General features: G+C 52.1%; 1 protein-coding gene across 1 annotated transcript in view; it reads right to left on the reverse strand.

Annotated features, from left to right (window-relative positions):
* Positions 1 to 1,189: 1,189 nt before the first annotated feature.
* Positions 1,190 to 27,676, reverse strand: part of LOC110532063 (neurocan core protein-like) — a 256,326-nt gene continuing 229,839 nt past the window's right edge. Inside the window, exons 12-16 of the mRNA XM_036967166.1 lie at positions 24,716 to 24,874; positions 23,294 to 23,376; positions 21,572 to 21,716; positions 4,724 to 4,906; positions 1,190 to 3,520 (exon numbers count right to left, since the gene is read on the reverse strand). Of these exons, the coding sequence (XP_036823061.1) occupies positions 3,321 to 3,520; positions 4,724 to 4,906; positions 21,572 to 21,716; positions 23,294 to 23,376; positions 24,716 to 24,874 (770 nt within the window). The 3' untranslated portion in view covers positions 1,190 to 3,320. The remainder of the gene's footprint in view (positions 3,521 to 4,723; positions 4,907 to 21,571; positions 21,717 to 23,293; positions 23,377 to 24,715; positions 24,875 to 27,676) is intronic.

The raw sequence follows: 27,676 nt of genomic DNA on the forward strand, positions 1-27,676 counted from the left end.
GCAGACAGCTGTGGGCGACCATGTCGTGCCGTGGCAGCAAACAGCTGTGGGCGACCATGCAGTGCCGTGGCAGCAAACAGCTGTGGGCGACCATGCCGTGCCGTGGCAGCAGACAGCTGTGGGCGACCATGCCGTGCCGTGGCAGCAGACAGCTGTGGGCGACCATGCCGTGCCGTGGCAGCAGACAGCTGTGGGCGACCTCAGTTGTTTAGTGACTCGTCTTCATAATTAAGGTTCATCACAATGAAGCAGCGATCCCATTGTCGGCCGTCTGTCTGCCTTCAGGCCATCAGACTACAGAGCTGGAGAGGGAGGGCGGCTGGAAGAGAGGGAGAAAACGGGTGGCTGTGTGTGTGTGTTTGAATTGAGGGTGTATATCATGATGAAAGTGTGTAAGCGTGTGTGTATGTGTCAGAGAAAGAGAGGGTGAGAGAGAGTGGGAGAGTGAGTCAGATAGGGAAGAGAGAATGTGTCTCTATGATAGAGAGAGAGAATGTGTCTCTATGATAGAGAGAGAGAGTATGTGTCTCTATGATAGAGAGAGAGAGTATGTGTCTCTATGATAGAGAGAGAGAGTATATGTCTCTATGATAGAGAGAGAGAGTATGTGTCTCTATGATAGAGAGTATGCCTCTATGATAGAGAGAGAGAGTATGTGTCTCTATGATAGAGAGAGAGAGTATGTGTCTCTATGATAGAGAGAGAGAGTATGTGTCTCTATGATAGAGAGAGAGAGAGTATGTGTCTCTATGATAGAGAGAGAGTATGTGTCCAGTGGGTCTGGTGGGGAGATAACAACATCTTCCTAGATGAGAGGATGACTACCAGCCAAGCAAGACATGTTGGTCAGCCTCCACTGTCCTATAAAACAACCAGGACTCCATCTCTACTCCCTAATCATATCCAACATCTGATTGGAACCTCACACCTCATTCAAGCCCAGTCTCTCTCTCAGCAGAGTATCTGTTTGTTATAGTTTTATAGTTCTGTCACGCGAGAGAGAGATCCAATCACCTCTGTTCATATTTGTTCTTCCTGCCACACACTCCACTCTGTCCCTCGTATTACTGTGAGAGACAGACACGCATTGTCCTGCTTATGTCCATATTAATCATAGTCATCACACTTTCTCTATGAGAATCTCAGCTGATTTAAATGCCTAAGGAGCACCCACCCACCCACCCACCCATAGTCAATCCATTTTCTGGAATGTCTGGAATAGTAGACGGATAGAAAAAAGCAGGTATTAGACTGACATGTTAAAGACGTCAGAGCTTGAGTGCTGTGAAAGGCCTGTGGCTCCCTATCCGTCAGAGCATAGCCACTGCCATCACAGCCAGGGACAGAGGTCAGGATGATAACCTCTTCATTAATTAAGCATGCTTTAAGGGAGATGAATTGTACTGATATGGAGCCTCTCTCTCTTTTCTTTCTCTTCCCCATCTGTGTCATTGACAAGGTGGATAAAGGGCTGAGGATGAAAGACAAGGGAAGAACTGGAGGAGGGAGGGAGGGAGAGAGAGAGAGAGGGAGAGAGAAAGAGAGCAAAAAGAAAGAGGAGAGAAAGAAAGAGAAAGGGGGGGATGTAAGCTCAGAGGAATTGCATAAGGTGATAAAGGAGCTTTAGAGAATCAGTCGGACCCTGCAGTGAAAAACAAAACGTGTCTCATTTTTTAGCGGCTGCAGAGAGGAGGTGGGCTGGGTCTTATCCCAGGCTGCAGTACACCTGTTTAAAACCAGGACACACACCTGGAGTGAGTACTATTGTGAAACAATGTGAACGACAGCAAATTGCCTCCATGTCCAGAAATACAAAAGTGCTTTATCTCTTCTAACCATCTATAATTTTTCTAGCATCTTCTGTGAGTCCTGTCGCTTCACTGTTAACCCCACACAACCCTCACTGAGATTGGGCTCTGAACCCAGCCACCTCTGCCTTTTCCAACAGCTCTGGTTCTTTGCCCTCCCCCCAGCCCAGGTCTCTTCTGGTAGTCATCCCGACTTTATGGCCCCATGTCCTATTAGCAGTACTTCTGAAGCTAATTATGGCCCCAGCTCTGTACCCGACGGCTGCACAGAGAGCCCTGTCATCCCTCTGTTTGATGTGCTGGAGAACGGGGACAACTGTAATTAAGAGTCCAGATTCCTTGCTCCTCTCTCTTTTTCTCTCTCTCTCTATTTCTCCACATGTCCTTCTCTCTCTCTCTGACAGTCTGACAGAACAATTTGTCCTCAGCTGGCCAGAGAAGTAGAGCTCTAAGATAGACGATGAACAGACCTTCAATTTAGAGACACAGATGGAATAGGAGAGTGTGGTGATAGGCATGAGAGGATTCTAATGAAGGATCATTGCCTATTAGCTAGCTGGAAAAGCAGACTCACAATCACAATCTGTCCAGTTCCAAAGGTAACAGCTTTTCTGGGTTGGGTTTCTCGACTACCAACTAGCAATCTCCTCTAGTACTTAAGCAGGAACACAGAATGACTTAGAAAGGCAACACACATAGGATGATATTGTTAGAAGAAACCATTAAAGTAACATTTCCAGTTCAGCTTTAAAAAAAGACTGCTGTGGATGCTTGATTCGATTTGATTTGACCTCAGTGGTGTGAGGTTGACTCAGATACAAGCTAACGGTGAGTTGTCTCTGTTTTCCTCTGTGCACCTAGTACACCCAGTCCAAAGTGTCTGTCTTACGATGCTGAAACACAACGCTACTCAGTCAGTACAAGCACCAGTGTCAAAGCAAAGCATGTCAATCTGTTCAGAATAACTGTTGTAGGTTATTAAGTCAAATGTCTTACAAAGAGCTGACCAAAAACAGCAAAGTCGGGAAATACACTCAGACAACAAGTCTCTCAAAAATAAAGGTGTTAGAATGAGGACTCATGGAAAAACATGGATGCATGTATCTATCTATTCCTTGACTTCTGATTCCAATGATGTTGTCACTATTTACAGCTTGTACTAAACCTCCTCCTCCACGATTGTTTATGTAAACAAAAGCTTTATTAGGTGAGTAAAGCCCCGTATCCTGGGTCCTCACTGACTCGATGACAGTAGGTCGTGAAGGGGGAGGGATAAATGTAAGAAAAGGAAAGTGTTGAAGGTAAAGAAAAGAGTACAAAGGGATTGTTATTGTCTCAGTGAGGCCTAGCAGTCAGCTGTCAGGCCTCAGAGTTGAGTATGATACATGCTGGCTCGGGGAGCCAGGCTGTGGGGTCAGGAAAAGGGCAGGAGAGGGGGTGGACAGGGGGTAGAGAGCAGTAGAGAGGGAGATAGGGCAGTGAGGTGAGGTTTGGGCAGTGTAGGCTTTCGGTTCAGATGTGGGCATGAGCATGGCCGTGCCTGTGGCCCTGGTCTCCTCCGTGGTGGCCTCCGTGTCCATGGCCGTGCCTGTGGCCCTGGTCTCCTCCGTGGTGGCCTCCCTCACCGTGTCCATGGCTGTGTTTATTGTGCTTTTTACGCTCCCATCTCCCGCTGTGATCATGGTGCCGTCTGTAGCGGTGGGCTCGCCGGGCTAGAGAGAGGGAGAGAAGGGTGTGAAAGGGGGTGAAAGGGGAGGAGTGAGGGGTAAGAGAGAGGGAGAGAAGGGTGTGAAAGGGGGTGAAAGGGGAGGAGTGAGGGGTAAGAGAGAGGGAGAGAAGGGTGTGAAAGGAGGTGAAAGGGGAGGAGTGAGGGGTATGAGAGAGGGAGAGAAGGGTGTGAAAGGGGGTGAAAGGGGAGTAGTGAGGGGTAAGAGAGAGGGAGAGAAGGGTGTGAAAGGGGGTGAAAGGGGAGGAGTGAGGGGTAAGAGAGAGGCGAGACCGGATGAGAGGGAGTAGAGGGGTGTGTGACAGGTAGAGCGGAAGCAACGGGGGAGAGTCAAGGATGAGATAGAGTGAGAGAGGTATATGAGAGGAGGGAGGGGGGGAACGAAAAGTCAACACCACAGATATACAGCTCTCAACATCAGCCACTCAGCTCTGAGTGTCTACTCTAGTTTACATTGAACAGTGTGGGTGCCAAGCTCTCTACATGTATTAGCATAGGACTGTTCTCCCACTCACGGCCTGAGTAAGCCACTTCCTTTCTATGTTGTGCTGCCAAATTGGATCCGTTGGTCCTGGTTTGGGTTTGCCAACAAAAAGTCTACCTTGCCAGGACAATGATGACTAACAAACGACGATGGCAGGAAAACAACATTGCACTCAAAATGCACCGAATAAAACAAATAACAAGGCTCCATATTTTCACTTTAAACAGCAGCAATCCATTACATCAGTATGAGACGAATAAATAGTATAATAACGAATGAAAGGTGAAAGGAGAATAAGATTTCTAATGACTTCATAAAATATATCATCCTACAATATGAAAGATCCTGCTGTCATAAAGAAAGATGGATGTTGTTCTGCAGAGTGACTTTTATTACTCTATGGGAGGATGGTCAAATAAAATGTTTCTTCTTGGTGTTCCTGGCATTCCTCCAAACCCCTGGCTGTCAATCTCACAGAAAAAGAGCTGTAACTTAGTTTTATCGACATTAAAAGGACATTACCATCGTCACACAACCTCTATCTGATGAAAAGCTGTTCAAAATAGAGTACATGCTACAACTTCTATGGAGAGTCTTGTATTCCTATTGAATCTGATCTAATTGTCGTGTCCATTCCTCTCCTGTTGTTTGAGCATTAACCCCATAGACATAAAACATAACCCTTTAGTGATCTTGGTCACTCACACTTTGTACAGATGATCTTGGGCCGGTCCCACTTGCCGTTGGCACGACACTTGGCCGTGGGGACGTGACGTTGGAGGAACCCATCGGCACACTGGTAACGCACCAATGAATGAATGTCATAGTGGGACCGCTTACGGCCAATCAGAAAGGCATTCTCCACGTTGGGGGGGTTCCCACACAGCACTGCCAATGGAGAGAGAGAGAGAGAGGGAGAGACAGAAGCACAGCAATGGATGAGTGGGACATGAGGTCATAATATGATGTCTATTACCAGCATTCACAGTGATGTTCATCACAGTCATTCTTTGCCTGGGTGCATGTCCCTTTTATGCCCTTGTCCCCCATGAGACCTCACGCTGACTCACTGACCTTTCAGCTCTGGCTAGAAGTTCCCCATAGGGCCAGATCTAGGATCAGTTTACGCTCCATCAAATCTAGCATTCACTATTCAGGAGGGAAACACAAAATTGACCTTAGATCAGTGTGTAGGGGCAATTTCATCATACACAAACTATCTTAGAGGGGACAGGGGCCTTAGGGGCCACAGTGTGTGACAGGTGTTAGGAATGCACCCACGCTTGCATCTCATTGGCCGGATTAGAAGGGGGACAAATGAGAGACGAATGATGAGGAGGGTTGACTGGGGGTGAAGGTGCAGTTCCTCTGTCATTCCCTAGATGGCAGCCCTGCAGTTGAAACCTAAAGCCCTCAGTACATTAACTAAACCCCAGACAGTTACCATTCAACAACCCATCTGCAGACTACAGTAAATCCTTCATTCGCTTCCTTGAAGTAATCGCTGATTGCTAATTTGAAACATGGTTGAAGCACGTGGTGAAAATGAGAGGTCCGTATGACATTCCTAATACATTAATGTGGAACTATCAGATCAGTAATAACTCCAAGGAGTAGAGGAAAGGTGGGAAGAAGGGGAGGAAATGTGTATTTTCCAGGTATCCCGGCATTGTGACTGCAGTACTGCCCCAGTGGGAGGTCTGGTCTGTGACTGCAGTACGTTCCCATGGGAGGTCTGGTCTGTGACTGCAGTACGGCCCCAGTGGGAGGTCTGGTCTGTGACTGCAGTACTGCCCCTGTGGGAGGTCTGGTCTGTGACTGCAGTACTGCCCCAGTGGGAGGTCTGGTCTGTGACTGCAGTACTGCCCCTGTGGGAGGTCTGGTCTGTGACTGCAGTATTGCCCCAGTGGGAGGTCTGGTCTGTGACTGCAGTACTGCCCCTGTGGGAGGTCTGGTCTGTGACTGCAGTACGTTCCCATGGGAGGTCTGGTCTGTGACTGCAGTACTGCCCCAGTGGGAGGTCTGGTCTGTGACTGCAGTACTGCCCTTGTGGGAGGACTGGTCTGTGACTGCAGTACTGCCCCTGTGGGAGGTCTGGTCTGTGACTGCAGTACTGCCCCTGTGGGAGGTCTGGTCTGTGACTGCAGTACGTTCCCATGGGAGGTCTGGTCTGTGACTGCAGTACTGCCCCAGTGGGAGGTCTGGTCTGTGACTGCAGTACTGCCCCTGTGGGAGGACTGGTCTGTGACTGCAGTACTGCCCCTGTGGGAGGTCTGGTCTGTGACTGCAGTACTGCCCCTGTGGGAGGTCTGGTCTGTGACTGCAGTACTGCCCCAGTGGGAGGTCTGGTCTGTGACTGCAGTACTGCCCCTGTGGGAGGTCTGGTCTGTGACTGCAGTACGGCCCCTGTGGGAGGTCTGGTCTTTGACTGCAGTACGTTCCCATGGGAGGTCTGGAGTGACGTTGGAGGAACCCATCGGCACACTGGTAACGCACCAATGAATGAATGTCATAGTGGGACCGCTTACGGCCAATCAGAAAGGCATTCTCCACATTGGGGGGGTTCCCACACAGCACTGCCAATGGAGAGAGAGAGAGAGAGGGAGAGACAGAAGCACAGCAATGGATCTGCAGTACGGCCCCAGTGGGAGGACTGGTCTGTGACTGCAGTACTGCCCCTGTGGGAGGTCTGGTCTGTGACTGCAGTACTGCCCTTGTGGGAGGTCTGGTCTGTGACTGCAGTACTGCGCCAGTGGGAGGTCTGGTCTGTGACTGCAGTACTGCACCAGTGGGAGGTCAGGTCTGTGACTGCAGTACTGCGCCAGTGGGAGGTCTGGTCTGTGACTGCAGTACTGCCCCTGTGGGAGGTCTGGTCTGTGACTGCAGTACTGCCCCAGTGGGAGGTCTGGTCTGTGACTGCAGTACTGCCCCTGTGGGAGGTCTGGTCTGTGACTGCAGTACGGCCCCTGTGGGAGGTCTGGTCTTTGACTGCAGTACGTTCCCATGGGAGGTCTGGAGTGACGTTGGAGGAACCCATCGGCACACTGGTAACGCACCAATGAATGAATGTCATAGTGGGACCGCTTACGGCCAATCAGAAAGGCATTCTCCACATTGGGGGGGTTCCCACACAGCACTGCCAATGGAGAGAGAGAGAGAGAGGGAGAGACAGAAGCACAGCAATGGATCTGCAGTACGGCCCCAGTGGGAGGACTGGTCTGTGACTGCAGTACTGCCCCTGTGGGAGGTCTGGTCTGTGACTGCAGTACTGCCCTTGTGGGAGGTCTGGTCTGTGACTGCAGTACTGCGCCAGTGGGAGGTCTGGTCTGTGACTGCAGTACTGCACCAGTGGGAGGTCAGGTCTGTGACTGCAGTACTGCGCCAGTGGGAGGTCTGGTCTGTGACTGCAGTACTGCACCAGTGGGAGGTCTGGTCTGTGACTGCAGTACTGCGCCAGTGGGAGGTCTGGTCTGTGACTGCAGTACTGCACCAGTGGGAGGTCTGGTCTGTGACTGCAGTACGTTCCCATGGGAGGTCTGGTCTGTGACTGCAGTACTGCCCCAGTGGGAGGTCTGGTCTGTGATTGCAGTACTGCGCCAGTGGGAGGTCTGGTCTGTGACTGCAGTACTGCCCCTGTGGGAGGTCTGGTCTGTGACTGCAGTACGTTCCCATGGGAGGTCTGGTCTGTGACTGCAGTACTGCCCCAGTGGGAGGTCTGGTCTGTGACTGCAGTACTGCCCCTGTGGGAGGACTGGTCTGTGACTGCAGTACTGCCCCTGTGGGAGGTCTGGTCTGTGACTGCAGTACTGCCCCTGTGGGAGGTCTGGTCTGTGACTGCAGTACTGCCCCAGTGGGAGGTCTGGTCTGTGACTGCAGTACTGCCCCTGTGGGAGGTCTGGTCTGTGACTGCAGTACGGCCCCTGTGGGAGGTCTGGTCTTTGACTGCAGTACGTTCCCATGGGAGGTCTGGAGTGACGTTGGAGGAACCCATCGGCACACTGGTAACGCACCAATGAATGAATGTCATAGTGGGACCGCTTACGGCCAATCAGAAAGGCATTCTCCACATTGGGGGGGTTCCCACACAGCACTGCCAATGGAGAGAGAGAGAGAGAGGGAGAGACAGAAGCACAGCAATGGATCTGCAGTACGGCCCCAGTGGGAGGACTGGTCTGTGACTGCAGTACTGCCCCTGTGGGAGGTCTGGTCTGTGACTGCAGTACTGCCCTTGTGGGAGGTCTGGTCTGTGACTGCAGTACTGCGCCAGTGGGAGGTCTGGTCTGTGACTGCAGTACTGCACCAGTGGGAGGTCAGGTCTGTGACTGCAGTACTGCGCCAGTGGGAGGTCTGGTCTGTGACTGCAGTACTGCACCAGTGGGAGGTCTGGTCTGTGACTGCAGTACTGCGCCAGTGGGAGGTCTGGTCTGTGACTGCAGTACTGCACCAGTGGGAGGTCAGGTCTGTGACTGCAGTACGTTCCCATGGGAGGTCTGGTCTGTGACTGCAGTACTGCCCCTGTGGGAGGTCTGGTCTGTGACTGCAGTACTGCCCCTGTGGGAGGTCTGGTCTGTGACTGCAGTACTGCCCTTGTGGGAGGTCTGGTCTGTGACTGCAGTACTGCGCCAGTGGGAGGTCTGGTCTGTGACTGCAGTACTGCACCAGTGGGAGGTCAGGTCTGTGACTGCAGTACTGCGCCAGTGGGAGGTCTGGTCTGTGACTGCAGTACTGCACCAGTGGGAGGTCTGGTCTGTGACTGCAGTACTGCGCCAGTGGGAGGTCTGGTCTGTGACTGCAGTACTGCACTAGTGGGAGGTCAGGTCTGTGACTGCAGTAAGTTCCCATGGGAGGTCTGGTCTGTGACTGCAGTACTGCCCCTGTGGGAGGTCTGGTCTGTGACTGCAGTACTGCCCCTGTGGGAGGTCTGGTCTGTGACTGCAGTACTGCCCCTGTGGGAGGTCTGGTCTGTGACTGCAGTACTGCCCCATTGGGAGGTCTGGTCTGTGACTGCAGTACTGCCCCTGTGGGAGGTCTGGTCTGTGACTGCAGTACTGCCCCAGTGGGAGGTCTGATCTCTGACTGCAGTACTGCCAAAGTGGGAGGTCTGGTCTGTGACTGCAGTACAGCCCCAGTGGGAGGTCTGGTCTGTGACTGCAGTCCAGCCCCAGTGGGAGGTCTGGTCTGTGAATGCAGTTTGGCCCCAGTGGGAGGTCTGGTCTCTGACTGCAGTACAGCCCCAGTGGGAGGTCTGGTCTGTGACTGCAGTACACGCTCAGGGGGAGGTCTGGTCTGTGACTGCAGTACACGCCCAGGGGGAGGTCTGGTCTGTGTCTGCAGTACGTTCCCATGGGAGGTCTGGTCTCTGACTGCAGTACACGCTCAGGGGGAGGTCTGGTCTCTGACTGCAGTACACGCCCAGGGGGAGGTCTGGTCTGTGACTGCAGTACACGCCCAGGGGGAGGTCTGGTCTGTGTCTGCAGTACGTTCCCATGGGAGGTCTGGTCTCTGACTGCAGTACACGCTCAGGGGGAGGTCTGGTCTCTGACTGCAGTACACGCCCAGGGGGAGGTCTGGTCTGTGTCTGCAGTACGTTCCCATGGGAGGTCTGGTCTCTGACTGCAGTACACGCTCAGGGGGAGGTCTGGTCTCTGACTGCAGTACACGCTCAGGGGGAGGTCTGGTCTCTGACTGCAGTACGTTCCCATGGGAGGTCTGGTCTCTGACTGCAGTACACGCCCAGGGGGAGGTCTGGTCTGTGTCTGCAGTACGTTCCCATGGGAGGTCTGGTCTGTGACTGCAGTACACGCCCAGGGGGAGGTCTGGTCTGTGTCTGCAGTAATTACCTGTAGGCTATTAAAATATAATAATTCATAATATTTTGCAGGCACTTTTCTCCAAAGCGACTTACAGTCATGTTTGTATACATTTTACATATGGGTGGTCCCGGGAATCAAACCCACTATCCTGACATTGCAAGTGCCATGCTCTACTAACTGAGCTTCCCTAATCACATAGCCATGATATTACTTAGCCATATAATTAGACACCTTAATAATGGCTAGCCATATCAGATTACCCCACTTTTAATAGTGCTAAAAATCTGTAAATTGTGTTAACAGCGTTTGTTTAGACTGCCAGTACAGTGATTGCTGCTGTGGCTCACACCTTAAATTCAGCCAACCAGAAAACCCCAGTTTATTACTCACTGTGTTCAGTGTGCAGTAGCAGAGACTAGGAGGGACATTACTAACATTAGCGCGCGGTGTCAACAGATCAATAGACACAGGACCAGACATGGCACTCCATAACACAACCCAGATATGCCCTTACTGACTGGGTCTAGGTTGGGGATGGCTGGCAGGCGAGCAGGTGTGTGTGTGTGTGTCAGGCTGATGTAGTGTTGTTATGAAAGCTGAAGACAGTTAAAGCCTGGATTCATCCAGCACTTTCCGAGCCCTGTGGGCTGCAGCTACTCCTAGAGGCTATCATGTCTCAGCAGATTAGATTGGGGTGATGTGGGTATGTTTACACAAACAACACGCAAGCATATTTTCAACACACACATGCACGCACACACACACACACTCTCTCTCACTCACAAACACCCACGCACGCACACGCACGCTTCATTCCCAGCCAATGTCGTGCCCTGCAGCTGTCACGGCAGGCAGCTGAGTTTAGGTGAACTGTGAGTAAAGTCTAATGAAATCAAATGTTATTTGTCACATGCTCCTTAAACAACAGGGGTAGACTAACAGTGAAATGTTTACTTACAGGCTCTTCCCAACAATGTAGAGAGAAAAAAGAGAAACAATATAAAAATAATAACACAAGGAATAAATTCACAATGAGTAACAATAACTTGGCAATACACACGGGGCACCAGTACTGAGTCGAAGTGCAGGGGTACGAGGTAATTGAGGTGGATATGTACTGTACATATAGGTAGGGATAAAGTGACTAGGCAACAGGATAGATGCTGTAATAAACAGTAGCAGCAGTGCATGTGATGAGTCAAAAGACTTAGTGCAGGGATGGGCAACTTTAATGGGGGATGGGGCCCACAAAACAATATCATTAGGGGCCGCGGTGGCTTGTTTTAAAGCAGGTTTGCTGCAATTCTACACATTTTGCCATAGGGTGGAGGCAAATGTTAGCAATTTTTTATATGACAATTCAACCATGCTTACTACGAGATAGCTGGCGCTAGACTAATTTAACAATCAACATTTGTTTTGCCGACATGGGCTAATTAAGTGACTGCTGATGCACTACATAATGTCTAAATGTCACCTTGTCTATTCTATTATTCTAACTCTCAACAGTAAGTTGAGACCCTGACTGAGTTAAAAGATTTCGCATGGGCCCTCAGAGCCTCAAAACGTTATACACCATTGAGAGCATCTTGACTGGCTGCATCACCGTATGGCAACTGCTTGGCGTCCGACCGCAAGGCGTTAGAGAGGGTTGTGTGTACGGCCCAGTACATCACTGCTTGGTATGGCAACTGCTCGTCCGACCGCAAGGCTTTACAGAGGGTTGTGTGTACGGCCCAGTACATCACCGCTTGGTATGGCAACTACTCGTATGACCGCAAGGCTTTACAGAGGGGGGCGTGTACGCCCAGTACATCACCGCTTGGTATGGCAACTGCTCGTACGACCGCAAGGCTTTACAGAGGGGGGCGTGTACGCCCAGTACATCACCGCTTGGTATGGCAACTGCTCGTCCGACCGCAAGGCTTTACAGAGTGTGGTGTGTACGGCCCAGTACATCACCGCTTGGTATGGCAACTGCTCGTACGACCGCAAGGCTTTACAGAGGGTGGTGTGTACGGCCCAGTACATCACTGCTTGGTATGGCAACTACTCGTCCGACCGCAAGGCTTTACAGAGTGTGGTGTGTACGGCCCAGTACATCACCGCTTGGTATGGCAACTACTCGTCCGACCGCAAGGCTTTACAGAGGGTGGTGTGTACGGCCCAGTACATCACCGCTTGGTATGGCAACTACTCGTCCGACCACAAGGCTTTACAGAGGGGGGCGTGTACGCCCAGTACATCACCGCGGCCACACTTTTGTAGAGGTTACCATTTTGTCCGCGGGCCTACAAAAGGAGGGCCGCAGTGATTTACTGGGCCGTACATACTATCAGGCATGTAGAGACAGAGACAGTGGCAGGTGTTCCAGGTGTTCCAGGTGTAGTTGGTAACAGGCATGTAGAGGCAGAGACTGTGGCAGGTGTTCCAGGTGTAGTTGGTAACAGGCATGTAGAGGCAGAGACAGTTGCAGGTTTTCCAGGTGTTCCAGGTGTAGTTGCTAACAGGCATGTAGAGGCAGAGACAGTGGCAGGTGTTCCAGGTGTTCCAGGTGTAGTTGGTAACAGGCATGTAGAGGCAGAGACAGTAGCAGGTGTTCCAGGTGTAGTTGGTAACAGGCATGTAGAGGCAGAGACAGTAGCAGGTGTTCCAGGTGTTCCAGGTAGGGTTGGTAACAGGCATGTAGAAGCAGAGACAGTGGCAGGTGTTCCAGGTGTTCCAAGTATAGTTGGTAACAGGCATGTAGAGGCAGAGACAGTGGCAGGTGTTCCAGGTGCAGTTGGTAACAGGCATGTAGAGACAGAGACAGTTGCAGGTGTTCCAGGTGTTCCAGGTGTAGTTGGTAACAGGCATGTAGAGGCAGAGACAGTGGCAGGTGTTCCAGGTGTTCCAGGCGTAGTTGGTAACAGGCATGTAGAGGCAGAGACAGCGGCAGGTGTTCCAGGTGTAGTTGGTAACAGGCATGTAGAGACAGAGACAGTTGCAGGTGTTCCAGGTGTTCCAGGTGTAGTTGGTAACAGGCATGTAGAGGCAGAGACAGCGGCAGGTGTTCCAGGTGTAGTTGGTAACAGGCATGTAGAGGCAGAGACAGTGTCAGGTGTTCCAGGTGTTCCAGGCGTGGTTGGTAACAGGCATGTAGAGGCAGAGACAGTGGCAGGTGTTCCAGGTGTTCCAGGTGTTCCAGGCATAGTTGGTAACCGGCATGTAGAGGCAGAGACAGTAGCAGGTGTTCCAGGTGTTCCAGGCGTAGTTGGTAACAGGTAAGTAGAGGCAGAGACAGTGGCAGGTGTTCCAGGTGTTCCATGTGTAGTTGGTAACAGGCATGTAGAGGCAGAGACAGTGGCAGATGTTCCAGGTTTTCCAGGCGTAGTTGGTAACAGGCATGTAGAGGCAGAGACAGTGGCAGGTGTTCCAGGTGTTCCAGGGGTAGTTGGTAACAGGCATGTAGAGGCAGAGACAGTGGCAGGTGTTCCAGGTTCTCCAGGCGTAGTTGGTAACAGGCATGTAGAGGCAGAGACAGTGGCAGGTGTTCCAGGTGTTCCAGGCTTGGTTGGTAACAGGCATGTAGAGGCAGAGACAGTGGCAGGTGTTCCAGGCGTAGTTGGTAACAGGCATGTAGAGGCAGAGACAGTGGCAGGTGTTCCAGGTGTTCCAGGCAAGGTTGGTAACAGGCATGTAGAGGCAGAGACAGTGGCAGGTGTTCCAGGGGACTTCTGGCCCAACTGCTCCAAAGGACCAGGGTGCTCTCGCTTGGACTTGAGCTGTGTGTATGTAAGAGAATACTTTGAACTGTATATGAATGAGAATTTGAGTATTTGATAATAGTCTCTGTTTGTGTGTGCGTGTGTGCATATTCATTTGTGTGTGTCTGTGACAGACAGATGCCTTCACCATGGCCCATCCTCCTGATCAGGGTGACTCATGCCAGCCTGCTCTGTGGTCTGTCCCACGGCATTATGGGTAACACTAATTACCCAGATGACGTGCATCTCTGATTGGATACTGCCTCCTGGCTCTCTCTCAAGAGGAACAGGCCTGAGTGTCAGCCACACGCCAGTCATCAGCCAATCACATCATACGGCCACTGATGAGCAGCAGACCCCAGAACAACACCACTAAACAGCAGGAATCAAGACAGAATATGCTCTGCTGTAAAGAAGGAGTGTAGTTGGGCTGAAGATTGAATGCTGCCACTGATGGATTGACTGAAAGTCAGCTTTCCAGTTGGAGCCATTAAGTAAGACCTGTGACAGTGTGTCATCAACTATGGGTTAAACCTCTGTATAATGAGAGAAAAAACATGCTGTAAATACTATATGTAACATAAAGAGTAAATTCACATCCACAGTGGAAAGTTGATCTGACTCTAGGGCAGTGGTCCCCTTTTGTGTGGCATGAGTGACTTATCTTAAGTTTTCTAACTAATTGGTGACCATTCAGATGAAGTAAATACTCTTTCTAGTCTGAGGCCAATTTTAAATCAGCAGCCAAAATGATCTAGCAGTGACCCACCAGTGAGTCCAGAGTCTCCTGATCTTCCATTTCCGATTCTGGCCAGCCGTCTCAACCTACCTATAAACCCTACCTGGCTGGCTATTAATACCCTGTCTCTCTGTCTGCCACAAATGCAAATCAGGGACCATCAGCTCTAATAAGCACTGGCTTCTCTGGCGTCTCACACTCCTCACAGCCCCATGACAGCGCAGATCCACAGAGGCCTGACCATGTGACACTGGAACTTTACCAGACAACCCTAAAACTTTGTGTGAAAGTCTTCCAACAATGCTTCACACAAAGGAGGATAATTTTGTTGTGGATTAAATGTTCTGAGAAATCTCAGCCCCTGGGTTGACAGTAAAACCCTCAGTAGTAGTGGTTTAAAGGAGCTGTCTGAAGTGGAAAGCTCAGCTACAGGTGAGCTGACTGGGTTTGGAGGTGAGCTGACTGGGTTTGGAGGTGAGCTGACTGGGTTTGGAGGTGAGCTGACTGAGTTTGGAGGTGAGCAGACTACGTTTGAAGGTGAGCTGTCTGGGCATGGAGGTGAGCTGACTGGGCTTGGAGGTGAGCTGACTGGGCTTGGAGGTGAGCTGTCTGGGCTTGGAGGTGAGCTGACTGGGCTTGGAGGTGAGCTGACTGGGTTTGGTTTGGAGGTGAGCTGACTGGGCTTGGAGGTGAGCTGACTGGGCTTGGAGGTGAGCTGTCTGGGCTTGGCGGTGAGTTGACTGGGTTTGGAGGTGAGCTGACTGGGTTTGGAGGTGAGCTGACTGGGTTTGGAGGTGAGCTGACTGGGTTTGGTGGTGAGCTGACTGGGTTTGGTTTGGAGGTGAGCTGACTGGGTTTGGTTTGGAGGTGAGCTGACTGGGCCTGGAGGTGAGCTGTCTGGGCTTGGCGGTGAGTTGACTGGGTTTGGAGGTGAGCTGACTGGGTTTGGAGGTGAGCTGACTGGGTTTGGAGGTGAGCTGACTGGGTTTGGAGGTGAGCTGACTGGGTTTGGAGGTGAGCTGACTAGGTTTGGTTTGGAGGTGAGCTGACTGGGCTTGGAGGTGAGCTGACTGGGTTTGGAGGTGAGCTGACTGGGCTTGGAGGTGAGCTGTCTGGGCTTGGAGGTGAGCTGACTGGGCTTGGAGGTGAGCTGTTTGGGTTTGGAGGTGAGCTGACTGGATTTGGAAGTGAGCTGACTGGGCTTGGAGGTGAGCTGTCTGGATTTGGAGGTGAGCTGACTGGGCTTGGAGGTGAGCTGTCTGGGCTTGGAGGTGAGCTGACAGGGTTTGGAGGTGAGCTGTCTGGGCTTGGAGGTGAGCTGACTGGGCTTGGAGGTGAGCTGACTGGGTTTGGAGGTGAGCTGACTGGGTTTGGTTTGGAGGTGAGCTGACTGGGCTTGGAGGTGAGCTGACTGGGTTTGGAGGTGAGCTGTCTGGGCTTGGAGGTGAGCTGACTGGGCTTGGAGGTGAGCTGTTTGGGTTTGGAGGTGAGCTGACTGGATTTGGAAGTGAGCTGACTGGGCTTGGAGGTGAGCTGTCTGGATTTGGAGGTGAGCTGACTGGGCTTGGAGGTGAGCTGTCTGGGCTTGGAGGTGAGCTGACTGGGTTTGGTTTGGAGGTGAGCTGACTGGGCTTGAAGGTAGGCTGACTGGGCTTGGAGGTGAGCTGTCTGGGCTTGGAGGTGAGCTGACTGGGCTTGCAGGTGAGCTGACTGGGCTTGGAGGTGAGCTGAGTGGGTTTGGTTTGGAGGTGAGCTGACTGGGCTTGGAGGTGAGCTGACTGGGCTTGGAGGTGAGCTTTCTGGGTTTGGAGGTGAGCTGACTGGGTTTGGAGGTGAGATGACTGGGTTTGGTTTGGAGGTGAGCTGACTGGATTTGGAAGTGAGCTGACTGGGCTTGGAGGTGAGCTGTCTGGATTTGGAGGTGAGCTGACTGGGCTTGGAGGTGAGCTGTCTGGGCTTGGAGGTGAGCTGACTGGGTTTGGTTTGGAGGTGAGCTGACTGGGCTTGAAGGTAGGCTGACTGGGCTTGGAGGTGAGCTGTCTGGGCTTGGAGGTGAGCTGACTGGGCTTGCAGGTGAGCTGACTGGGCTTGGAGGTGAGCTGAGTGGGTTTGGTTTGGAGGTGAGCTGACTGGGCTTGGAGGTGAGCTGACTGGGCTTGGAGGTGAGCTTTCTAGGTTTGGAGGTGAGCTGACTGGGTTTGGAGGTGAGATGACTGGGTTTGGTTTGGAGGTGAGCTGTCTGGGCTTGGAGGTGAGCTGACTGGGCTTGGAGGTGAGCTGTCTGGGCTTGGAGGTGAGCTGACTGGGCTTGGAGGTGAGCTGTCTGGGCTTGGAGGTGAGCTGTCTGGGCTTGGAGGTGAGCTGACTGGGCTTGGAGGTGAGCTGACTGGGTTTGGAGGTGAGCTGTCTGGGCTTGGAGGTGAGCTGACTGGGCTTGGAGGTGAGCTGTCTGGGCTTGGAGGTGAGCTGACTGGGCTTGGAGGTGAGCTGACTGGGTTTGGAGGTGAGCTGTCTGGGCTTGGAGGTGAGCTGACTGTGTTTGGTTTGGAGGTGAGCTGACTGGGCTTGGAGGTGAGCTGTCTGGGCTTGGAGGTGAGCTGTCTGGGCTTGGAGGTGAGCTGACTGGGCTTGGAGGTGAGCTGTCTGGGCTTGGAGGTGAGCTGTCTGGGCTTGGAGGTGAGCTGACTGGGCTTGGAGGTGAGCTGACTGGGCTTGGAGGTGAGCTGACTGGGCTTGGAGGTGAGCTGTCTGGGCTTGGAGGTGAGCTGTCTGGGCTTGGAGGTGAGCTGTCTGGGCTTGGAGGTGAGCTGACTGGGCTTGGAGGTGAGCTGAGTGGGTTTGGTTTGGAGGTGAGCTGACTGGGCTTGGAGGTGAGCTGACTGGGCTTGGAGGTGAGCTTTCTGGGTTTGGAGGTGAGCTGACTGGGTTTGGAGGTGAGCTGACTGGGTTTGGAGGTGAGCTGACTGGGTTTGGTTTGGAGGTGAGCTGTCTGGGCTTGGAGGTGAGCTGACTGGGCTTGGAGGTGAGCTGTCTGGGCTTGGAGGTCAGCTGACTGGGCTTGGAGGTGAGCTGAGTGGGCTTGGAGGTGAGCTGACTGGGCTTGGAGGTGAGCTGTCTGGGTTTGGAAGTGAGCTGACTGGGCTTGCAGGTGAGCTGACTGGGCTTGGAGGTGAGCTGAGTGGGTTTGGTTTGGAGGTGAGCTGACTGGGCTTGGAGGTGAGCTGTCTGGGCTTGGAGGTGAGCTGACTGGGCTTGGAGGTGAGCTGACTGGATTTGGAGGTGAGCTGACTGGGCTTGGAGGTGAGCTATCTGGTCTTGGAGGTGAGCTGACTGGGTTTGGTTTGGAGGTGAGCTGACTGGGTTTGGAGGTGAGCTGACTGGGCTTGGAGGTGAGCTGTCTGGGCTTGGAGGTGAGCTGACTGGGTTTGGAGCTGAGCTGACTGGGTTTGGTTTGGAGGTGAGCTGACTGGGCTTGGAGGTGAGCTGTCTGGGCTTGGAGGTGAGCTGTCTGGGCTTGCAGGTGAGCTGACTGGGCTTGGAGGTGAGCTGTCTTGGCTTGGAGGTGAGCTGTCTGGGCTTGGAGGTGAGCTGTCTGGGCTTGGAGGTGAGCTGACTGGGCTTGGAGGTGAGCTGTCTGGGCTTGGAGGTGAGCTGACTGGGTTTGGAGGTGAGCTGACTGGGTTCGGAGGTAAGCTGACTGGGCTTGAAGGTGAGCTATCTGGGCTTGGAGGTGAGCTGACTGGGTTTGGTTTGGAGGTGAGCTGACTGGGCTTGGAGGTGAGCTGACTGGGCTTGGAGGTGAGCTGACTGGGCTTGGAGGTGAGCTGACTGGGTTTGGAGCTGAGCTGACTGGGTTTGGTTTGGAGGTGAGCTGACTGGGCTTGGAGGTGAGCTGTCTGGGCTTGGAGGTGAGCTGTCTGGGCTTGCAGGTGAGCTGACTGGGCTTGGAGGTGAGCTGTCTTGGCTTGGAGGTGAGCTGTCTGGGCTTGGAGGTGAGCTGTCTGGGCTTGGAGGTGAGCTGACTGGGCTTGGAGGTGAGCTGTCTGGGCTTGGAGGTGAGCTGACTGGGTTTGGAGGTGAGCTGACTGGGTTCGGAGGTAAGCTGACTGGGCTTGAAGGTGAGCTATCTGGGCTTGGAGGTGAGCTGACTGGGTTTGGTTTGGAGGTGAGCTGACTGGGCTTGGAGGTGAGCTGACTGGGCTTGGAGGTGAGCTGACTGGGCTTGGAGGTGAGCTGTCTGGGCTTGGAGGTGAGCTGACTGGGCTTGGAGGTGAGCTGAGTGGGCTTGGAGGTGAGCTGTCTGGGCTTGGAGGTGAGCTGACTGGGCTTGGAGGTGAGCTGACTGGATTTGGAGGTGAGCTGACTGGGCTTGGAGGTGAGCTATCTGGTCTTGGAGGTGAGCTGACTGGGATTGGTTTGGAGGTGAGCTGACTGGGTTTGGAGGTGAGCTGACTGGGCTTGGAGGTGAGCTGTCTGGGCTTGGAGGTGAGCTGACTGGGTTTGGAGCTGAGCTGACTGGGTTTGGTTTGGAGGTGAGCTGACTGGGCTTGGAGGTGAGCTGTCTGGGCTTGGAGGTGAGCTGTCTGGGCTTGCAGGTGAGCTGACTGGGCTTGGAGGTGAGCTGTCTTGGCTTGGAGGTGAGCTGTCTGGGCTTGGAGGTGAGCTGTCTGGGCTTGGAGGTGAGCTGACTCGGCTTGGAGGTGAGCTGTCTGGGCTTGGAGGTGAGCTGACTGGGTTTGGAGGTGAGCTGACTGGGTTCGGAGGTAAGCTGACTGGGCTTGAAGGTGAGCTATCTGGGCTTGGAGGTGAGCTGACTGGGCTTGGAGGTGAGCTATCTGGGCTTGGAGGTGAGCTGACTGGGTTCGGAGGTAAGCTGACTGGGCTTGAAGGTGAGCTATCTGGGCTTGGAGGTGAGCTGACTGGGTTTGGTTTGGAGGTGAGCTGACTGGGCTTGGAGGTGAGCTGACTGGGCTTGGAGGTGAGCTGACTGGGCTTGGAGGTGAGCTGACTGGGTTTGGAGCTGAGCTGACTGGGTTTGGTTTGGAGGTGAGCTGACTGGGCTTGGAGGTGAGCTGTCTGGGCTTGGAGGTGAGCTGTCTGGGCTTGCAGGTGAGCTGACTGGGCTTGGAGGTGAGCTGTCTTGGCTTGGAGGTGAGCTGTCTGGGCTTGGAGGTGAGCTGTCTGGGCTTGGAGGTGAGCTGACTGGGCTTGGAGGTGAGCTGTCTGGGCTTGGAGGTGAGCTGACTGGGTTTGGAGGTGAGCTGACTGGGTTCGGAGGTAAGCTGACTGGGCTTGAAGGTGAGCTATCTGGGCTTGGAGGTGAGCTGACTGGGTTTGGTTTGGAGGTGAGCTGACTGGGCTTGGAGGTGAGCTGACTGGGCTTGGAGGTGAGCTGACTGGGCTTGGAGGTGAGCTGTCTGGGCTTGGAGGTCAGCTGACTGGGCTTGGAGGTGAGCTGAGTGGGCTTGGAGGTGAGCTGACTGGGCTTGGAGGTGAGCTGTCTGGGTTTGGAAGTGAGCTGACTGGGCTTGCAGGTGAGCTGACTGGGCTTGGAGGTGAGCTGAGTGGGTTTGGTTTGGAGGTGAGCTGACTGGGCTTGGAGGTGAGCTGTCTGGGCTTGGAGGTGAGCTGACTGGGCTTGGAGGTGAGCTGACTGGATTTGGAGGTGAGCTGACTGGGCTTGGAGGTGAGCTATCTGGTCTTGGAGGTGAGCTGACTGGGTTTGGTTTGGAGGTGAGCTGACTGGGTTTGGAGGTGAGCTGACTGGGCTTGGAGGTGAGCTGTCTGGGCTTGGAGGTGAGCTGACTGGGTTTGGAGCTGAGCTGACTGGGTTTGGTTTGGAGGTGAGCTGACTGGGCTTGGAGGTGAGCTGTCTGGGCTTGGAGGTGAGCTGTCTGGGCTTGCAGGTGAGCTGACTGGGCTTGGAGGTGAGCTGTCTTGGCTTGGAGGTGAGCTGTCTGGGCTTGGAGGTGAGCTGTCTGGGCTTGGAGGTGAGCTGACTCGGCTTGGAGGTGAGCTGTCTGGGCTTGGAGGTGAGCTGACTGGGTTTGGAGGTGAGCTGACTGGGTTCGGAGGTAAGCTGACTGGGCTTGAAGGTGAGCTATCTGGGCTTGGAGGTGAGCTGACTGGGCTTGGAGGTGAGCTATCTGGGCTTGGAGGTGAGCTGACTGGGTTTGGAGGTGAGCTGACTGGGTTCGGAGGTAAGCTGACTGGGCTTGAAGGTGAGCTATCTGGGCTTGGAGGTGAGCTGACTGGGTTTGGTTTGGAGGTGAGCTGACTGGGCTTGGAGGTGAGCTATCTGGGCTTGGAGGTGAGCTGACTGGGTTTGGTTTGGAGGTGAGCTGACTGGGCTTGGAGGTGAGCTGACTGGGCTTGGAGGTGAGCTGACTGGGCTTGGAGGTGAGCTGACTGGGTTTGGAGCTGAGCTGACTGGGTTTGGTTTGGAGGTGAGCTGACTGGGCTTGGAGGTGAGCTGTCTGGGCTTGGAGGTGAGCTGTCTGGGCTTGCAGGTGAGCTGACTGGGCTTGGAGGTGAGCTGTCTTGGCTTGGAGGTGAGCTGTCTGGGCTTGGAGGTGAGCTGTCTGGGCTTGGAGGTGAGCTGACTGGGCTTGGAGGTGAGCTGTCTGGGCTTGGAGGTGAGCTGACTGGGCTTGGAGGTGAGCTGAGTGGGTTTGGTTTGGAGGTGAGCTGACTGGGCTTGGAGGTGAGCTGACTGGGTTTGGAGGTGAGCTGACTGGGTTTGGAGGTGAGCTGACTGGGTTTGGTTTGGAGGTGAGCTGTCTGGTCTTGGAGGTGAGCTGACTGGGCTTGGAGGTGAGCTGTCTGGGCTTGGAGGTGAGCTGAGTGGGCTTGGAGGTGAGCTGACTGGGCTTGGAGGTGAGCTGTCTGGGTTTGGAGGTGAGCTGACTGGATTTGGAGGTGAGCTGACTGGGCTTGGAGGTGAGCTGTCTGGGCTTGGAGGTGAGCTGACTGGGCTTGTAGGTGAGGTGACTGGGTTTGGTTTGGAGGTGAGCTGTATTGTGTCAACCTATTGTCTAGACTGACTGATTGAAGAGGCTAAAATGGTCTCGCTAACATGCAGGACACTTTAAAGTATTCTTTAATGTATTTAAAGCACATTAGAAACATGACATCACCTCCTCTTCAACTCTCAGTCCCTTTCGCCCCCTCTCTTTCCTCATCCCCTCTTGATTCTTCCCTCTTTCACATTATCAGTCTCTCTCCCCTTCCCTCCCTTCCTCTTTCTCTGTCTCACCTGTTCCCTTCTTGCAGACGTAGGGCAGGTTGTAATTGCAGGGCACATCGTTCCACTTGCCGTTCTCGTGGGCGATCATCACCACACAGTCCTCTCCCCCCGCAAAGAAGTTATCCGGCTGGTTCTCACGCCAGTTCTCATATTGCTGTATCACAGTCACAGACACAGTCACAAACACAGGTAAAGTCACAGACACAGATACAGTCACAGACACAGGTACATTCACAGACACCGATATAGATACAGTCACATGGCCCAGTCACAGACACAGTCACAGAGTAAGGGTACAGTCACAGTCACAGATACAATCACAGACACAGATATAGATACAGTCACATGGCCCAGTAACAGACATAGTCACAAACACAGGTTCAGTCACAGACACAGATACAGTCACAGACACAGTCACAGACACAGATATAGATACAGTCACATGGCCCAGTCACAGACATAGTCACAGACACAGATACAGCCACAGACACAGATACAGTCACAGACACAGATACAGTCACGGATACAGTCACAGACATAGATATAGATACAGTCACATGGCCCAGTCACAGACATAGTCACAAACACAGGTACAGTCACAGACACAGATACAGTCACAGACACAGTCACAGATACAGTCACAGACACAGATATAGATACAGTCACATGGCCCAGTCACAGACATAGTCACAGACACAGATACAGTCACAGACACAGTCACAGATACAGTCACAGACACAGATATAGATACAGTCACATGGCCCAGTCACAGACATAGTCACAAACACAGGTACAGTCACAGACACAGTCACAGACACAGATACAGTCACAGACACATATACAGTAACAGACACATAAACAGTCACAGACACAGATATTGATAAAGTCACATGGCCCAGTCACAGACATAGTCACAAACGCAGGTACAGTCACAGACAGTCACAGCCACATATATAGATACAGTCACATGGCCCAGTCACAGACATAGTCACAGACACAGATACAGTCACAGACACAGATACAGTCACAGACACATATATAGATACAGTCACATGGCCCAGTCACAGACATAGTCACAAACACAGGTACAGTCACATACACAGATACAGTCACAGACACATATACAGTCACAGACACAGACACATATATAGATACAGTCACATGGCCCAGTCACAGACATAGTCACAAACACAGATACAGTCACAGACACAGATGCAGTCACAGACACAGATACAGTCACAGACACAGATGCAGTCACAGACACAGATACAGTCACAGACACAGATGCAGTCACAGACACAGATGCAGTCACAGACACAGATGCAGTCTCAGACACAGATGCAGTCACAGACACAGATACAGTGACAGACACAGTCACACAACACAGACAGAACAAAAAGAAAAGTGGTAGATAGCATCATTATCCATGCAGTATAAAACAGACTGTTTCATTGTGCTCTTTTATTGAATGACACTTATGGTCTTTCTCCAGAGGTATAGACCGACAAAGAGTAATGACAGCTCTGAAATAACACCAGGCACATAGGAGCTGCCTCTAGGGAGATAGAAGTGGTAAGTAGTGCAGGATGAAAAGTGATTCAGAGAGCGAGGGTGTACATGTACACATGTATTGACACGTTCACTCTATCAATTTCCCCCGGACCTTTAGCTGACATCCACCTCCTCGCTACGACACATGAGGATAAAAGAGTAATCCTCTGTCTCTCTCACCAGGTCCATGTTGTCAGTCCACTGGAAATCCTCCTCTACTGTTCTGTCGTTCAGGCCGATCCAGGTGTTGTCATGGCTCAGATCTGAACAGCGACAGGAAAAAACACATCACACACCACCTGTCATTTAAAAAGACAACCAGCAGTATTTACTGCAGAATAGTTATGCATATTCTGTCTCCAAGGCACCACCAGCCATTCCCTCAGGGAGGTTCAGCTTTGATCTGAACTCAATCTCATCCCTCCATAGCAGAAGGCAGAAGCAGCCAGATCTTTGTGGACGGTGCAGCATTGATGAGATCTGGGTGTAATGGAATTTCAATCATGGTGTTCCTGATTAACATCATTATGGGGCCCATTAATCTTTCTAATGGCTGTGCTCCCTTTATTACCGAGGTGGAGACGTCCATTCTCCAGGCAATTAAACAAACTTTTTGGTAAATGTGTCTGTGAAGGAGAGGATGAGGGAGGACGAGTGGGGAAAGGATAGCTCTGTCCGTTCGGGGACTGGGAGGGGCTCCCATGCTCCTATCATCCATTTCTTTCTTTTTCCATCCCTTTCGTTCTCTGTCTCTTCCTCCATCCCTCTCTCCCTCATCCCTATCTTCCTCTGTCTCTCCCTCCATCACTCTCTCCCTCCATCCCTCTATTCCTCTGTCTCTCCCTCCATCACTCACTCTCTCCCTCCATCCCTCTATTACTCTGTCTCTCCCTCCATCACTCACTCTCTCTCGCTCCATTCCTCTATTCCTCTCTTCCTCCATCCCTCTCGCCCTCCATCCCTCTATTCCTCTGTCTCTTCCTCCATCCCTCTCTCCCTCCATCCCTCTATTACTCTGTCTCTCCCTCCATCACTCACTCTCTACCTCTATCCCTCTGTCTCTCCCTCCATCACTCACTCACTCTCTCTCCCATCCCTCTATTCCTCTCTTTCTCCATCCCTCTCTCCCTCCATCCCTCTATTCCTCTGTCTCTTCCTCCATCTCTCTCTCCCTCCATCCCTCCATTCCTCTGTCTCTTCCTCCATCTCTCTCTCCCTCATCCCTCTATTCATCTCTCTCTCCCTCCATCTCTCTCTCCCTCCATATCTCTCTCCCTCCATCCCTCTATTCTTCTGTCTCTCCCACCATCCCTCTATTCCTCTATCTCTCCCTCCATCCCTCTATTCCTCTCTCTCTCCACCCCTCTATTCATCTCTCTCTCCCTACATATCTCTCTCCCTCCATCCCTCTATTCTTCTGTCTCTCCCTCCATCCCTCTATTCCTCTCTCTCTCCACCCCTCTATTCCTCTCTCTCTCCCTCCATCCCTCTATTCCTCTCCTCTTCTAACTCCAACTGGGATGGCTTCTGGATCAGTGCCAAAACACGAGACTACACTTAATTATAAATTCTGTAAGGTCGTAATGATTGAAAGACACCCACCGTTGATGAAGTCCTGCTCATGGAGTGTGTGTATGCTAGCCAAGTGTCCGCTGTGCTCCCTGCAGTCCTTCTCTGCGTCCTCCCAGGTATGTCTGCGGCTGAAGTACCTGTAGCAGTGGCCATGGAACTTCCTCCATGTGTGTTCACAGCCCTCCGTGTCTGCACAAAGAGCGAGAGAGCAAGAGCGAGAGCGAGACAAAGAGATAGAGAGAGAGAAAGAATGTAAACATGTTTCTCATGCCAATAAAGACCCTTGAATTGAATTGAAATTGAATTGAGAAAGAGAGAAAGACAAAGAGAGAGAAAGAGAGAGAGAGGGGTTAGTCTACACCAGGTATTCCCAAACTGCAGGGTACGCCAAATAAAAATGTGATTCACATTACATTTAAAATAATAATAATAATATGATTATTAGAATATTTTTCCTTCACATTTTCAAACAGTCCATTTATATTTTCCAACAGCGCTATACATTTGGGTGAGTTTTTTTTCTCGCCTGAGTAGCCTCGTTTCACTGCCAAAAATAAAATGAAACCTTCTCGTGTTCAGTGAAATAACAACGCAATAAAAAACAATAAAATGACAGTGAAAATACCAGTAGTGAGGCTCTATGCAGGTGGCTTCAGTACAGAGTCAATGTGAGGGGTCACCGGTTAGTCGGGCTAATTGAGGTAATATGTACATGGATGTATAGTTCAAGTGACTATGCAGCAGCAGCGTAAAAGAGGGGGGGGGGGGGCAATGAAAATGGTCCATTTGATTACCTGTTTAGGAGTCTTACAGCTTGGAGGTAAAAACTGTTGAGAGGCCATTTGGTCGTAGACTTGGCACTCCGGTACCGCTTGCCATGCGGTAGTAGAGAAAACAGTCTATGACTGGGGTGGCTGGGGTCTTTGACCATTTTTAGGGCCTTCCTCTGACACCACCTGGTGTAGAGGTCCTGGATGGCAGGCAGCTTTGCCCCAGTGATGTACTGGGCCGTTCACACTACCCTCTGTTGTGCCTTGCAGTCGGAAGCCGAGCAGTTGCCATGCCAGGCAGTGATGCAACCAGTCAGGATGCTCTCGATGTTGCAGCTGTAGAACCTTTTGAGGATCTGACAACCCATGCCAAATGTTTTCAATTTCCTGAGGGGGAATAGGTTTTTGTTGCTTTTGTCTTCACGACTGTCTTTTGGACCATTCTAGTTTGTTGTTGATGTGGACACCAAAGACAGCCCCTTGGTCCTTCTTTTCCTGTAGTCCACAATCATCTCCTTTGTCTTGATCACGTTGAGGGATAGGTTGTTATTCTGGCACCACAACGTCAGGTTTCTGACCTCCTCCTTTTAGGCTGTCTCGTCATTGTCGGTGATCAGGCCTACAACTGTTGTGTCGTCTGCAAACTTAATGATGGTCTTGGAGTCGTGCCTGGCCATGCAGTCGTGGGTGAACAGGGAGAACAGGAGCGGACTGAGCACGCACCCCTGTGGAGCAGGTGATGAGTGATGAGTTTTGAAGGGACTATGGTGTTGAACGCTGAGGTGTAGTCAATTAATAGCATTCTCACATAGGTGCGTTGGCAACAGTTAATGGGGATCTTTAATACATACAAATACTCTCCCTTACTCCAGCAATATGACTATCTGTTATCCCTCCCTCCCTCCCTCCCCCCCCTCCCTCCCTCCTTCCCTCCCTCCAGGCCTAATCCTAGTTCGGCTGTGGGCTGGGATGGGAGCAGTATGAGGAAGCAGCGAAGCCTTGTGAAAGGCAAATGACAACAAATGACAACAATCCCCAGAAATATCTTCCAGTGGAGACACTCTCCAGGCTGATTAAGCCCTGTCACAGCCATGTCACAGCCCTGTTACAGCCATGTCACAGCCCTGTTGCAGCCATGTCACAGCCCTGTTGCAGCCATGTCACAGCCCTGTTGCAGCCATGTCACAGCCCTGTCACAGCCATGTCACAGCCCTGTCAGCACTGAGCCTCTCCCTCCCTCCATCCCTGTCACAGCCCTGTCAGCACTGAGCCTCTTCCTCCCTCCATCCTTCCATCTCATCTCTCCATCTATCCCTCTGTCTTTGTGGGGATTTACTACATGCTGCACCTGTCCTCACTGTCTACAGAGGGGGTGTGTGGGAAACAAAGAGAGTGGGAGTGTGTGTATGTGTGTGGGGGAAACAAAGAGAGTGTATGCATCTGTGTTTGGGGATGGGGGATCAGTGTTTGTGTGTCAACCCAGCCAACCCCCCTTCCCCTCCAACCCCTGCAGAGTGGGGATCAAAGAGAGATGGCCTCAGCCTTTCCTCCAACAAATCTAAAGTGACACCAGTAAATTGGGCCGTATGGGGCCCTGCTTAGCATGCAGACACTTACAGGCTGGCCTGAGAAGAGCTCAGAGGAGGGTGGGAGGGTGGGTGGGTTCAGTGAGTGAGTGAGTGAGTGAGTGAGCGTGCATGCGTGTGTGTGTGTTAGAGAGTGAGTGGCAGGTAGCCTAGTGGTTAAGAGCGTTGGACCAGTAATCTAAAGGTTGCTGGTTCCAATCTCTGAGCAGACTAGATGAAAAATCTGCTGATGTGCTCTTGAGCAAGGTATCTCTCCCTAATTGCTCCAGTAAGTCGCTCAGGGTATGTGCGTCTGCTAAAATATCAAATAAAATGTTATTGGTCACATACAGATGCTGCAGACATTTTTTGGAACCCTTCCCCAGATGTGCCTTTATTAAGTGACGTTGTTGGTGTTGCGAAATGCTTGTGTTTCTAGCTCTGACAGTGCAGTGATATCTAACAATTAACAGCTAACAATTTCACGACATATGTCAATGTAAATGTGTGTGTGTCTATGCCTACATCTGTGTGTGTGTCTGTGTGTGTGTGTCTCTGTGTGTGTGTCTCTGTATGTGTGTCTCTGTATGTGTGTCTCTGTATGTGTGTGTGTGTGTGTGTGTGTGTGTGTGTGTGTGTGTGTGTGTGTGTGTGTG

The sequence above is a fragment of the Oncorhynchus mykiss genome, chromosome 1 (genome assembly GCF_013265735.2).
Source record: "Oncorhynchus mykiss isolate Arlee chromosome 1, USDA_OmykA_1.1, whole genome shotgun sequence".
Taxonomy (NCBI): Eukaryota; Metazoa; Chordata; class Actinopteri; order Salmoniformes; family Salmonidae; genus Oncorhynchus; species Oncorhynchus mykiss.